The 15,606-nt window shown below is 45.7% G+C and overlaps 1 protein-coding gene across 1 annotated transcript in view; it reads left to right on the top strand.

Annotated features, from left to right (window-relative positions):
• Window positions 1-15,606, top strand: part of LOC127579547 (protein jagged-2-like) — a 216,593-nt gene that overhangs the window by 61,239 nt on the left and 139,748 nt on the right. The window contains 1 exon segment of the mRNA XM_052032445.1: window positions 2,979-3,030. Within this exon segment, the coding sequence (XP_051888405.1) occupies window positions 2,979-3,030 (52 nt within the window).

Here is a 15,606-nt window from a genome sequence, read left to right as displayed (position 1 = left end):
TGAAGATGCTCTGGTGCTGCAGTACTGCTGCAGAGTTGTAATGTTGCATGCTTGGTAACTACTTGATTTGGTGAAAAGATGAACTTCTCCAATATAAGTAATTGGGGCTGGCTAAATTTGGGTGTTTGGTTATGTGTTATGAGCCATGGACTGAGTTAGATTGAAATTGGGAAACGCTCAGTAGGTGTAAGGAAATGTGATCTGAGTAATTAAAGATTATTTTCAGACCATCCATTGTTAATGTGTGTGGAATCTAGGTTTGTCGGGAATAGATAGTGTGGCAATAACCCAAAGTTGCTAGTGTGACCACCTCCAGTAAGAGTGAGGAGGGATGAAAAAAAATTGTCATTTTCTTTGAAGGAGACACAGTGATGCAGCAAATAGAATGGTGCTAGAGACTTGAGATTAAATCCTGACCTCTGGCGCTATCTGTGTGGAGTTTGCATGTTCTCCCTGTGATCGCGTGGATTTCCTCCAGGTGCTCTAATTTCCTCCCACGTCACAGGGCATGCAGGTTATAGGCTAATTGGCCACTGAATTCCCCTAGTGTATGGGGGAGTTGATGAGAATGTGGGGCAAATAATGTAGGATCACATAGTAGTTAATGGCACACATGTGCCATTAGGTAGGTAGCAGGCACTGACTCGGTGGCCTGAGGGCCTATTCCTGTGCTGTATCTCTCTGACTGAGAACTTTTCGAGATGGTGATTGTGATACGGTGATTACTGCCATGTTAGCAGTTGTACTCTTCCCTCATTGCCACGTGAATCTGGTGGTGGGCCTTCCATTAGAGTATCTGCACAGTGTGGTTGCCTTGCAACGCCAGAGACTGGCTTCACCCCTGACCTTGGTGATGTCTGCATGGAGTTTGCACGTTCATACTGTGACCGTGTGGGTTTCCAGCAAGAGCTCCGGTTTCCTCCCGCATCCCAAAGGTGTGCAGATCGGTAGGTTAATCAGTCACTGTAAATTGCCCCAAGTGTGTAGATAAGTTGTAGAAGCTGGGGGTGGGAAGAATTGATGAGAATGTGGGGAGAATAAAAAAAAATCAATGAAAATGGGTGGCTGATGGTGGCTCAGTGTGTCAGAAGGGCTTGTTTCCCTGCTGTACCTCTACATGACCCTGACTCTAGTTGTCCTTGGAGGAGAGTTGGATCATGTTGAGGTGCGGGTGGAGTTGTGTGTCAGACTGGGTAAGGGGAGGTGGCTTCCTTCCTGTTCAGTCAGGTGGGTCCTTGCATTAGTTTCAAGATCACTCCTGCTAGCAAAAATAAATGTTACCGAAACTTCTTATTTTCTTCTGATGTTCTTTAAATGTGTGTTGTAATCTTGGAAATCCCGTGTATTTTGGCTCAAATTTCCATTAAGGGTGTCTTTCTCCTCTTGGTGAAGTCCCAGAGAGCATCTAACTTTCTGGACACTTGCTCCTCTTAAGTTCAAGAATTAGATTCAAGTACTCCTTTCCCCCCTTCCCCCCACCCCCCTTCCTGCTCTTCACTACTAATTGTACATCACTTTTGGTTAATATGAAGACTGAAATTGGCATTCTGTCTGGAACATTGCTCAGCCAAATCGCCTTCAACACACAGATGATTGGCTGCCTTTGATAATTGTTGGCAGGGTTATTCAGTGCAGCGGCTGATCTCGAAGGTCTTCCATTACTGTCACAGGATTGTTACTGTTTACTAGAAATAACAGGAAGAGTAGGAAAGGGTTTCAGTCCAAATCCTTGTCAGGAGGGTGATATTTCTGAGCGCAGCAGCCTCTGTTGCAATGGAATGCCAGTCTAGATGAGATTAAAATTCAGGGATGGCGGTAATGGGAACCGTGACGTGCTGATTTCTCACCCCTTCCCCCTGTCCAGAACTGTTAATCCAGTCCTGTTGTTGAAGGGGTATAGGTTCAAAATATTTCAGTGATTGTGTGCAGTACCCATGGATCAGGCTGCCTGGGGAAATGGTGGAAGCAGGCAGAAATAATGTTTACAAATGAAAAATAATTTCATTTCTTTTAAGAAAAAGCATATTTTGTGTTTAAAATGTATGAGTAATTTGCACCACGATGTGTAGTGAATGTGGCCAATTTGGCAGGAGTAGGGATGTTGAACCTCTCCACTCTGGGGAGGGGTAGGGGTGGTTTCCTTATCTCCTGTTTGAGTCTGTTGTAGACATTGATGGAGATCGACAGGAAGAATTAATCAACAGCTCCCATTATTGTTGAATTGAGTAACTACAAGGATGACGGTAAACTGGAGGGCCCTCGGTGCTTTTATTTGTCCAAGTTTTCCAGAGATCCTGTGGTTTAGAAGCAATCTATTGAGTTGGCCAACAGCACTGTTGACATGGATGAGCTGAACTAAAGTGTAGTCCCAGCGACTTGAACACCTTGACTGCTTTCAGTGAGATCCACCTGACCACTGCCCCTTTTGAAGGCGAGCAGTAACCCAGTTGAAAACCTACTGAAATATGAAAAGAATGTAGTAAAATTCTCGGAATGAGCAGCATCTGTGAAGAGAAACAGTCGGTGTTTCAAGTTGATGACCTTTCAGAGTTACTGGTTCAGTCTTGCCTGGATCTAGATATGTATTGATCCTGAACTCCACAAACAAGGTGATAATGATCAGATCATTTTTCTTAGTATTAATAAAGAGGTGAGTATTGGCCAGGAAGTTAGGAAAAGTAGAATACTGTTGTGAGATTTTTATTTTAATAATTATTCAAGGGATGTGGGCTTCGCAGGCTGAGCCAGCATTTAATCCCTAATTGCCCTTGAGGAGGTGGTGGTGAGCTGCCTTCTTGAACCGCTGCAGTCCCCAAGGTTTCGGTATACCGATAATGCTGTTTGGGAGGGATTTGGCCCAGCAATGGTGAAGGAACAGTGATATATTTGCAAGTCAGGTTGGTGTGTGGCTTGGATGTTGAGACTCGGTCATGAATAGGTTTTGATCTCAGCTAATTTTCTTTTCCTTTTCTTCTCAGAGATCGTATACGTTAATATTGGAAGCCTGGGATCAGGACAATGCAACATCTGGTGAGTAGCCCAGCCTACAGAGGTATTTCTTTAACTTGCCCAGGCTCATGCCTCCTTTAAAATAAAAATTCATCTGCATTCAGGATTGTACTGGCAGCTTTTGTGAAGGTGTGTCACGTTATGTATTCGCCAGGGGTAAAGTAGATGTGAGGGTGGGGGAGAGGCAACAGTTGGGAATGGGATTCCAAAGAGGAGCAGTTTGAGGAGTTCAGACATGCAATAGATGGAACTTCTAATTCCTGAAATGTTTTACGATGATTAATTGTGTGCACAGGAGAGTACACATATGCAATTTGAATTGTTTTTTTAAGAGAATAATTAACTACTGTAGGTAATTCTCCCCACCCACATCCTCTGTTCCTTCTCTTGAAATGTATATCTGATTGCTAAAGTAGCAGTTCTAATTACCAGTGGTAATGTAGAGGCGTTTTATTCAGTATCTAACCCATGCTGCCCCTGTCCCGGGAGTGTGTGATGGGACAGTGAAGAGGGAGATCTATTCTGTGTCTATCCCCTGCTGTCCCTGCCTTGGGGATGTAATGGGGCAGTGTAGAGGGATCTTTTACTCCTGTCTAGTCTGTGCTGCTCCTGCTCTGGGAGTGTACAAAGATACAGTGAAAAGCTGTTGCTTGCATGCCATTCAGACAGATCATTCCATACATAAGTACATCAAAGTAGTAAAAAGGAAAGCAGAATGCAGAATATAGTGTTACAGTTACAGAGGAAATGCAGTGCAGGTAGACAGATAAAGGCAGTGTGTGATGGAATAGTGTAGAGGGAGTTTTACTGTGTCTAACCTGTGCTGTCCCATCGCACCCCCCCAGGGCAGGGGCAATGTAGAGGGAGCTTTACTCTGCATCCAACTCACACTATCCTGTCCTGTACCTGGGGGTATTGAGCTTACACTAGTGGGATGGGCTGCAAGAAAATATTTTCCTTCCCACTGTGAAGAATGGCAAACCTTGAACAAAGAAGAAAGGGAATTTTTGATGGTTGGAAAAAAAAATGGTTGAGATCTGGAGAGGGGAGATAGGATAAGTTAGATTGCTCTTTGAAAGGATCTGTGCAAATTCAATAGGCTAAATTCCACCCTCCTCCACTGTATGCTTCTCGATAAAGATTTCTTTAAATGTTTTATAATCAAGCTTTGAATTCAAGTTCAGAACTGGTTATGTACAAACAGAAGGAGGTGATGCGAATAACAGATACAAACACGTTCAGAGAGAGAGTGTAATGGGCTGGTTTTCTTTATAGCAATGTTGCAGTAAAAGACCGCTGCTGTTTGTAGATGGATTGATTATGTTTGGATCCAGTGAATTCCGCATGGTATGCTCCTTGGCGTACAGAGTGTGTGCACAACCGTGTATCATTACGGTGGGTATGGAGCCCTGGCCACACTTCCCACCTCTGAACAGGGGTTCCTGGTGAGAGGAGAGTTGCGATCAGTTGTGCTCTTCACTGCAGTTCCAAAACAGTGGATGGGCTAGCCGCAGATTGGCAGGAAAGCTGCAGTTGGAAATGTCAGGATTACCCTGCAGCTGTCGGTGTTTATCAAGGGGGATGGGGAACATTTAAAATGGAGGCCGTTAAAATCCCTTAAATACTGCATTTCATAGCCCAGGGCTGGGAAGAGTTAAGTGTCTAAATTGTGTAGGGAGGTAATTTAGTTAGGGTTATACACAAACTGAGTTATTTATAGTTAACTGCATGTCATCATATCAAGAGACGTCTTGGTAATTGCTGCTCTGGTTGTAAGGGAGATTCTCTCACTGAGTTTAGGTCATAGAACATGATACCTGTAAAGGTTAGTATGCTCAGAATATCGAGGCGTGCGCATACATTAGAGTTGTAATTCTTCAAATGTTTCTGCTGACCATGGACCCACTGATAGTTAGCACAATTGTTCTTGGTCCCAGGTAGACTCTGCTGCCTTCCAACTAGTGTCTTTCATCAATGACCCTGAGTGAGTGGTGGTTGGTTTGAAGAACTGTGATCTTGTGCATTGCTGTCACATTTCCTGTGTTACAACAGTGACCACACTTGAAAAGTACATTGACTTTAAGGCAATTTGGGATGTCCTGAGGCTGTAAAACTGCATGTTATTTTGGGAAGAAGACTTCGCTAAAGGAGTTGGATTCTATGGGACATCACAATGTTAATGAAATTGAATGGAAGGGCTTTTTAAAAAAAAACTTCCAGGGGGTGCGTATAAAGCACCCAGTTCCATTAAATATGTCTGTCCTTTCAAACCTTTCTGTGTCGTATGTTGCAAAGGTGACGTTTTGATTCACTATGGTGTTGGGAGCAGATTGGGGGGTTAAGTTCCCTGTGCATATGTCACATTTTTATTTTATTGTTTTGGGATCAAGCCAGCAGTTATTGCCCATCTCTAATTGACCTTAAACATAGAACACTACAGCACAGATCAGGCCCACAACGTTGTGCCGACATTTTATTCTATTCTAAGATCGATCTAACCCTTCCCTCCCACATAGCCCCCTATTTTTCTATCATTCATGTGTCTATCTAAGAGTCTCTTAAATGTCCCTAATGTATCTGCCTCCACAACCTCTGCTGGCAGTGCGTTCCACGCACCTGCCACTCTGTGTTTAAAAAAAAATTGCCCCTGATATCCCCCTTGTATCTTCCTCCAATCACCTTAAAATTATGTCCCCTTGTGTTAGCCATTGTCGCACTGGGAAAAAGTCTCTGACTGTCCACTCGATTTATGCCTCATCATTTTGTACACCTCTATCGTCACCTCTCATCCTCCTTCTCTCCAAAGAGAAAAGCCCTAGCTTGCTCAACCTATCCTCATAAGACATGCCCTCCAATCCAGGCAACATCCTGGTAAATCTCCTCTGCACCCTCTCTAAAGCTTCCACATCCTTCCTATAATGAGCTGACCAGAACTGAACACAATACTCCAAGTGTGGTCTGACCAGTTGCAACATCACCTCGTGGCTCTTGAACTCAATACCTCGACTAATGAAGGCCAACACTCCATAGGCTGCCTTAACAACCCTATCGACCTGCATGGCAACCTTTAGGGATCTCTGGACATGGACCCTAAGATCCCTCTGTTGCTCCATGCTACTAAGAGTCCTTCCATTAACCTTGTATTCTGCCTTCAAATTCGATCTCCCGAAGTGTATCACTTTACACTTATCTGGGTTGAACTCCATCTGCCACTTCTCAGCCCAGCTCTGCATCCTATCAATATCCTGTTGTAACCTACAGCAACCTTCTACACTATCCACAACACCACCAACCTTCGTATCATCAGCAAACTTACTAACCCACCCTTCCACATCCTCATCCAAGTCATTTATAAAAATCACAAAGAGCAGGGGTCCCAGAACAGATCCCTGTGGAACACCACTGGTCACTGTCCTCCAGGCAGAATACGCTCCATCTACCACCACCCTCTGCCTTCTATGGAAAGGTGGTGGTCATCTACCTTTTGTGGAAGGAGTTCCGCAACGTGTGCCAAGTGTTGAATTTTGTCTGGGACTTGCTGCACGCAGGCATGGACTGCTTTATCTTCTGAGGAGTTGTGGATGGAATTGAACATCAGTGAACATCTGACATTGTAAAGCAGCTGCAGATGGCACTGCCCTGCAGTGATAGGTACCTTGGAGCTGGGATGATTGACCTCCAACCACCTCAGTTATCATCCTTTGTGCTCGGTGTCTCTCTAGCTGATGGAGCAGTTTTACCAGGGCTCAATGTCACATTGGCAAATGATGTCAAATCAGCCTGTGTCTCGTCACCTCAGAAATTCGGCTATTGGTCCATGTTTGGACCAAGGCTATGAGGTCCAGAGCCAAGATATCCTGGTGAAACCCAGACTGGGTACCAGTGAGCAGGTCGTCAGTGAGGAAATGCTGCTGTCAACAACAGCTTCCATCACTTTGATTCACAATGGACAGTAGTTAGTTGGATTGGAGTTGTCCTGCTTTTTGTGAACAGGACATGCCTGGGCAATTTTCCACGTTGATGGGTAGATGCCAGTGTTGTAACTGTACTGGAACAGCTTGGCTCGAAGCACAGCTAGTTCTGGAGCGCATGTCTTCAGTACAATTGCTGGGATGTTGTCCCATTGCCGATGCTGTATCCAGTGCCCTCAGCTGTCTAGAGTGAATGAAGTGGCTGAGGTCTGGCTTATGTGGTGGTGAGGAAACAGAGCTGGATCGTCCACTTGGCACGTTTAGCTGAACCCGCTTGCAAACATGTATCATATGTTTTTTTTCATTGGAGCTTAGGAGAATGAGGGGTGATTTTATAAAAGTGTATAAACTCAGCTGGAGGGGAACCAATATCCTGGCCAGGAGGTTCGCTAGTGCTACTCGGGAGGCTTAAACTAGTTTGGCAGGCGGATGGGAACCAGAGCACCGAGTCAGAAAGTGGAGGGATTGAGAGGAAGGTAGAGGTCAGGGCCAGTAAACACAGGCAGGAGCAAAGTGTAAGAGCGTGATGTTGTGGCCATAACACAGACTTGGTTGAGAGTGGGACAGGAATGGGTGCTTAATGTTCCAGGGTTTCAATGTTTTAGAAAAGACAGAGGGAGGTAAAGGGGTGGGGGGGGGGGGGGGGGGGGGGGGGGGGGAGCTGCACTACTAATCAGGGATAATATCACAGCTGCACTCAGAGGGGACATAATGGAGGGTCATCCACTGAGTCTATATGGGTAGAACTCAAAAATAAGAAAGCTGCAATCGCTCTGATGGGATTATACTACAGACCCCCTGATAGCCACCGGAATACTGGGGAACAGATATGCAGGCAGATTAAGGAAAGGTGTAAAACTAACCGGGTTGTTGTCATGAGGGGCTTGAACTTCCCCAATATAAACTGGGACCTCCTTAGTGTAAGAGGTTTAGATGGGGCAGAATTTGTTAGGTTCATCCAGAAGGGTTTCTTAAATCAATATGTAGATAGTCCAACGAGAGGAGGGGCCGTACTGGACCTGGTGTTGGGTAACGAGCCTGGCCAGGTGACCAAACTTTCAGTGGGAGAACAGTTAGGGAACAGTGACTACAACTCAAGTTTTAAGATAGCTACAGATAAGGATAAGTATGGACCTTGTGGGAGAATAGTAAATTGGAGCAGAGCAAGTTACGGGAGCGTTAGGCAGGAACTAGGGAGAATTAATTGGGAACAGCTGTTTCTGGGCAAGTCCACATCTGACATTGGGAGGGTGTTTAAAGACCAACTGCACAGAGTACAGGACAGGTATGTTCCAGTAAGGAGGAAGGACAAGGATGGCAGGGTAAGAGAACCTTGGATGTCGAGAGAGGTGGTGAATTTAGTCAAGAAGAAAAAGGAAAAGTATGTAAAGTTTAGGAAGCTCGGATCAAACAGAGCACCTGAGGATTATAAAGAAGCCGGAAAGGAACTTGAAGGGAATTAGGAAAGCCAGGAGGGGCCATGAAAAGTCCTTGGCGAGTAGGATTAAAGAGAATCCTAAGGCATTCTATGCATGCATCAAGAGCAAGAGGGAGAGGGTAGGAAGACCCAAGGATAAGGGAGAGAACATGTGCTTGGAAGCAGAGGATGTGGGTGAGGTCCTTAATGAGTACTTTGCATCAGTATTTATCAAGGAGAAGGACGTGGAGGATAGGGAGATCAGTGTGGAGGATGCTAATATTGCTAGGCCATTTCAAGATAAAGGAGAAGGTAGTGTTGGGTCTCTTAAAGAGCACTAAGGTGGCTAAGTCCCCCAGGGCCTGATGGGATATACCCCTGGTTATTGAGAGAGGCAAGAGATGAGATTGCTGGGGCCTTGACCAATATCTTCGTGTCCTCTCTAGCCACAGGCGAGGTCCCGGAGGACTGGCGAGTAGCTAATGTTGTTCCATTATTCAAGAAGGGAAACGGGGATAATCCTGTTAACAAAAGTCTGAGTCCCACATCAGTTGTAGGGAAGTTACTGGAGAGGATTCTTAGGGATAGGATTTATGAGCATTTGGAAAACCATGGCCTAATTAGGGACAGTCAGTGTGGCTTTGTGCAGGGCAAGTTGTGCCTTACCAACTGGATTTGAGTTTTTTGACAAGTTGATGAGGGTGATTGATGAAGGTAGAGCTGTAGATGTTGTCTACATGGATTTTAGTAAGGCGTTTGACAAGGTCCCCCATGGGAGGCTCACCCAGAAGATTAAGATGCATGAGATCCAAGGTGAATTGGCCATTTGGATTCAGAGCTGGCTTGCCTGTAGAAGACAGAGGGTAGTGGTCGATGGGACTTATTCTAGCTGGAGGTCTGTGACTAGTGGTGTTCCTCAGGGACCTGTACTGGGACCTCTGCTGTTTGTGATGTATATAAATGACCTGGATGAAAATGTACATGGGTGGGTTAGTAAGTTTGCAGATGACACAGAGATTGGTGGTGTGGATAGCGTAGAAGACTGGCAAAGGATGCAGCGGGATACAGATCAGTTGCAGATATGGGTGGAGAAATAGCAGATGGAGTTCAACCCGGCCAAATGTGACGTGTTGCACCTTGGGGGATCAAATGTACACACTGTTAGTGGATAGGCCCTTAACTGTGTTGATGAGCAGAGGCATCTTGGGGTCCAAGTTCATTGCTCCCTGAAAGTGGCCACACAGGATGATAGGGCGGTAAAGAAGGAATATGGCTTATTTGCATTCATTAGTTGAGGCACTGAGTTCAAGAGTCAGGAAGTTACGCTGCAGCTTTATAAAACTTTAGTTAGGCCGTATCTGGAGTATTGGTTTCAGTTCTGGTTGCTTCCATTATAGGAAGGATGTGGAGTCTTTGGGGAGGGTGCAGAAGAGGCTTACCAAGGTGCTGCCTGGATTAGAGGGCATGTGCTACGAGGATAGGTTGGACAAATTTAGGTTGTTTTCTCTGGGGCAGTGGAGACTGAGGGGAGATCTGACAGATGTTTATAAGACTGAGAGAGGCATAGATAGAGTAGATAGCCAGTATCTTTTCCCCAGCGTTGAAATGTCTAATATCAGAAGGCATGGATTTAAGGTGAGGAGAGTAAGTACAAAGGAGGTTTGCGGGGCAAGTTTTTTTTTACACAGAGTGGTGGGTGCCTGGAATGTGCTGCCGGGGGTGGTGGTGGAGGCAGATACGATGGAGGCGTTCAAGAAGCTCTTAGATAGGCACATGAATGTGAGGGAGATGGTAGGATATGGACATTGTGCAGGCAGAAGGGATTAGTGTAGTTGGGCATTTTATTACCAATGTAATTGGTTTGGAACAACATTGTGGGTGTACTGTGCTGTACTGTTCTATGCTCTAAACTTATGAGGAGCATATGGTGAATACGCACAGTCTTTTTCCCAGTGTTGGGGAATCAAGAACTAGAGGGCATAGGTTTAAGGTGAGAGGGGAGAGATTTAATAGGAACCTGAAGGGCAACTTCACCCAGAGGGCAGCCAGTATGTGGAATGAGCTGCCAGAGGAAGTGGTTGAGGCAGGTACAGTAACAATGTTTAAAAGGCACTTGGACAGCTACATGGATGGGAAAGGTTTAGAGGGATTTGGGCCAAACATGGGCAAGTGGATCTAGCCTAGGTGGAATGTTGATGAGCATGGACCAGTTGGGTCGAGGGACTTGTTTCTGTGCAATGTCAGAGGTAGGTTTTTTTTGCACAGAGTCTTACTCTGTTTCAAAAAGGAAAACCTACTTCTGACATTTCCCCTAAACTTTTCTCCACCCACCTTAAACAGATGTCCTCTGGTATTGGCTATTGCTGTCCTGGGAAAAAGGTACTGGCTGTCCACTCTATCTATGCCTCTCATAATCTTATACACCTCTATCAAGTCATTTCTCATTCTTCTATGCTCCAAAGAGAAAAGCCCTAGCTCACTCAACCTTTCCTCATAAGACATGTTCTCTAATCCAAGCAGCATCCTGGTAAATCTCCTCTGTACCCTCTCTAAAGCTTAAATATCCTTCCTATAATGAAGCGACCATAACCGAACACATGTTCTCCCTGTGGCCGTGTGGGTTTTCCCTGGGTGCTCTGGTTTCCTCCCACATCCCAAAGCTGACTGGATTGGTAGATTAATTGGCTGCTGTAAATTATCCCCAGTGTGTGGGTGAGGGGTAGAATCTGGGGGGATCTGATGAGAATGTAGAGAGAATAAAAAGGGGCAAATGTAGGGTTAGTGTACGTTGATGGTTGACGTGGACTCGGTGGGCTGAAGTGTCTGATTCTGTCTGTATGTCTTTGTGACTCAACTATATTGCAGATGTGATGAATGTTTAATTAAGTAATATGTTAAAAAAAACTAATGAATGATCCTTCAACAGGACTTGGCTTCTGGATGATTGGCCTTTCCTGAGCTGTCCCTGAGCAGCAGCCCTCAACAGGTTCAACAGCATGTTGGCTTAGATTTTCCTGTTACATAAATGGGTTAGGGATGTTTATTCCTCCCCTCTGTTCAATGCTTTTGTTCTCTGGTATGTTACAGCCTTTGTGACTGGACATCTTGTGTATAGTTTATAATATTTATAGAGCTTGTGGTATGTAAGCTGTCTTAATTTTGTATTAGGAGCAGAGTGTGATGAAATGGTCTTGTTTGGGTTGAAGAGGGTTTGATTTACCACCAATGCCAAATGTAGTCACACCAGCCATGCCCTCTTTGGACCCTCAGAAGTATATAGACCAGAAATAGGCCCTTTGGCCCAACTCATCCATGCCAAACAAATTGTTGATCTGAGCTAGTCCCATTTGCCTGCATTTGGCCCATATCCCTCTAAACCTTTCCTTTCCATGTACCTGTCCATATGTCTTCTACACATTTGTATTTGAACCCATCTCTACCACTTCCTCTGGCAGGTTGTTCCATATACCCACCTCCCTCAGCGTGAAACATTTGCCCCTCAGGTCCCTTTTAAATCTTTCCCCCCTCACTTTAAATCAATGTCCAGTTTGGATTTCCCCGAGCTCGCTCTGCTCCAGACCTCATCACTGCCTGGAGATAATGAGTTTGGAGAGTCATGTTAACCCATTAACCAAGAGGATTGATGAGGACAGTGTGGTAAACACTGTCTGCATGGACTTCAGCAAGGCTTTTGACAAAGTCCCGCATGGTAGGCTGGTCTGGAAGGTTAGATCACATGGGATCCAGGGTGAGATAGCCGGTTGGATGTAAAATTGGCTTGGTGGTAAGAAGGCAGTGGGTGGAGGAGTGTTTTTCAGATTGGAGGCCTGTGACCAGCGGTGTGCTGCAGGGATCAGTGCTGGGTCCCCTGTTGTTTGATATGTGTACTAATGATTTGGATGAGAATGTTGCAGGCACGATGAGTAAGTTTGTGGGTGACACCAAAATTGGTGGTGTGATGGACGGTGAAGAAGGTTGTCTGAGGTTACAATAGGAACTAGATCAGCTGGGAAAGTGGACAAGGTGGCAGATGGAATTTAACTTGGACAATTGCAGAGTGATGCTTTTTGGGAAGTTAAACCAGGGCAAGACACAAATGACAGAACCCTTGGAGTGCTGTAGAACAGAGACCTAGGGGTACAAGTACATGGTTCCCTGAAAGTGGCAATACAAGATGTGATGTTACGGCTGTACGAGACACTAGTGAGACTTCACCTGGAACATTATATGTGGTTCTGGTTCCGTACTGTAGGAACGATGTGACTAAGCTAGAAAGGGTGAAGAAAAGATTCAGATAAGATAAGATCTTAATTAATCACATGTACATCGAAACACACAGTGAAATACATCCATTGCGTAGTGATTTTTTTTGGGGGGGGGCAGCCCGCAAGTGTCGCCACACTTCCGGCGCCAACATAACATGCCCATAACTTCCTAACCTGTACGTCTTTGGAATGTGGGAGGAAACCGGAGCACCCGGAGGAAACCCACACAGACACGGGGAGAACCTACAAACTCCTTACAGACAGTGGCCGGATTTGAACACAGGTCGTTGGCGCTGTAAAGCATTATGCTAACCACTATGCTACCATGCCACAGCATGTTGCCGGGACTGGAGGGCTTGAGTTGTAAGGAGAGATTGGATAGGCTGCGACTGTTTTCCTTGGAGCGAAGGAGGCTGAGGGGTGGGTGACATTATGGGGGTTTATAAAATCATGAGGGGGATGGTCAGTCTTTTTCCAGGGTAGGGGAGTCTAAAACTATCTAGCTAGGAGGGCATTGGTTTAAGGTGAGAGGGGAAGGATCTAAAGGAGACCTGAAGGGCAACTTTTTCCACACACACTGTGGTGGGTATATGGAATGAGCTGCCAGAGGAAGTGGTAGGTACAATTACAACGTTTAAAAGATATTTGGATAGGTACATGGATAGGAAAGGTTTATAGGAATATGGGCCAAATGCAGGCAAGTGGGTCTAGCTCAGGAAGGCACCTGGGTCAGCATTGATGAGTTATGCTGAAGGGCCTGTTTCCGTGCAGTATAAATCTATGGCTCTGCTCTGCTTTTGGCTGCAACCTTCTGGTAGTGGTATTGGTTTATTATTGTCACTTGTACCAGGGTACAGTGAAAAGCTTGTCTTACAAACCGATTGTACAGGTCAATTCATTACACAGTGCAGTTACATTGAGTTAGTACAGAGTGCATTGATGTAGTACAGGTAAAAACAATAACAGTACAGAGTAAAGTGTCACAGCTACAGAGAAAGTGCAGTGCAATAAGGTGCAAGGTCACAACAAGGTAGATCGCGAGGTCATAGTCCATCTCATTGTATAAGAGAACCATTCAGTAGTCTTATCACAGTGGGGTAGAAGCTGTCCTTAAGTCTGGTGGTACGTGCCCTCAGGCTCCTGTATCTTCTACCCGATGGAAGAGGAGTGAAGAGAGAATGTCCTGGGTGGGTGGGGTCTTTGATTATGCTGGCTGCTACACCAAGACAACGAGAGGAAGTAGAGGCGCTGCTGAGTCCAAGGAGGGGAGGCTGGTGTCCGTGATGCACTGGGCTGTGTCCACAACTCTCTGGAGCTTCTTGTGATCCTGGGCAGAGCAGTTGCCGTACCAAGCTGTGATACATCCAGATAGGATGCTTTCTATGGTGCATTGGTAAAAGTTGGTGAGAGTCAAAGGGGACAAACCAAATTTCTTTAGCCTCCTGAGGAAGTAGAGGCGCTGCTGAGCTTTCTTGGCCGTGGCATCTATGTGATTTGACCAGGACAGGTTGTTGGTGATGTTCACTCCCAGGAACTTGAAGCCTTAGAGGATTGAGAGAGGTCAGTTTCCTATCAGTCTCTCCAGTTATGTTATGTTGGTGTTGGGGAACGTTACCTCTTCTGCTGAGGGAGGTAGTTGCCAGGCAGTTTGAGGTGACCGTGGACTTGGCTGTGTTTGGTCAAAACCTTCAATTACACATTTCTACATTTCATGACATAGAAGGAGGCCATTTGGCCCATAGAAAGTATGCTGGCTCACAGAGCAATCCCAACACCTAGAGGTAATTTACATTGGCCAATTAACCTACCAACATCCATGTCTTGGGGACTTGGGAGGAAACTGAAGCACCTAGAGGAAACCCATGTGGTCACAGAATGTACAGATACCACTGGAGGTCAGGATTGAACCCAGGTCGCTGGAGCTGTGCGACAACCAGCTGTGCCATTGTGCGGTGTTCTGGAAGCCCTCTTGTTAAACTTAACGAGAGCACAAGCTCGGACAAAGATCCTGTGAGTGTCCTAATGAGAGGGTGACTTGACTGTAAATGGAGTGATTTGCTTGGCTCTCTTGACATCAAAACTCATCCTGGGCCCTTGGAAGAGGTGGCCCTTGCTGCAACCTGTGGTGATAGAGCCACAAAACCCTTCACTGGTATTGAACTGTTGAGGGGAAGAGAAGCTGAGCCACCGGATGAATTGGCACGGTGGTGTAGCTTGTAGAGCTGCTGCCTCGCAGCTCCAGTTGCCCAGGTTTGATTGTGACTTCCAGTGCCGTCCATGTGGAGTTTGCATAGTGTGGATTTCCTTCAGGTGGTCTGGTTTCCACCAACGTCCCCACCACTTTTGGGCTGGTGGGTTAATTGGCCACTATAAATTGACCCTAGCGCGTAATGTGGGGAGGATGGGTTGCAGTGAAAATTAGTGGGGAAGTGGGATTTCTTTGGGAGCTGGCATAGACCCGATGGGTCAAATGGCCTGCTGCGTTTTGTAGAAATATGGAAATTGGTCTCTTTTGCTGCCCATTCTAACTCTCACACAACCACAACACACAGAGGTTGAAAGCGTCTGGCTTAGTCTTCAGATTTCTATTCAGCCTCCTGATGAATCCACACTAGGTCTGAACATGTAGCCAACACATTGCCAGTATAGGAACATGTGGGCAGAGATTTGAAGGAAGCACGCAGTTTGGTTTAGTCTCTCCATGCAATCTTGGGTTTGCTACCTATTTTTTTTATATATACAAGGTTAATCTGGTGAAGAAGGCATATGGAGTGCTTGCCTTTATTGAACAGGGCATAGAATACAAGTGCTGAGACATCATGTGACAGCTTTATAAAACATTGGTTAGGCCCCACCTGGAGTTCTGTGTGCCGTTCTAGTCACCACACTATAGGAGGGGTAAGACTGCACCGAAGAGAGTGCAGAGGAGGTTCAGCAGGACGTT

The sequence above is a fragment of the Pristis pectinata genome, chromosome 1 (genome assembly GCF_009764475.1).
Source record: "Pristis pectinata isolate sPriPec2 chromosome 1, sPriPec2.1.pri, whole genome shotgun sequence".
Classification (NCBI taxonomy): domain Eukaryota; kingdom Metazoa; phylum Chordata; class Chondrichthyes; order Rhinopristiformes; family Pristidae; genus Pristis; species Pristis pectinata.
This window is presented reverse-complemented; position numbering and strand designations above follow the sequence as displayed.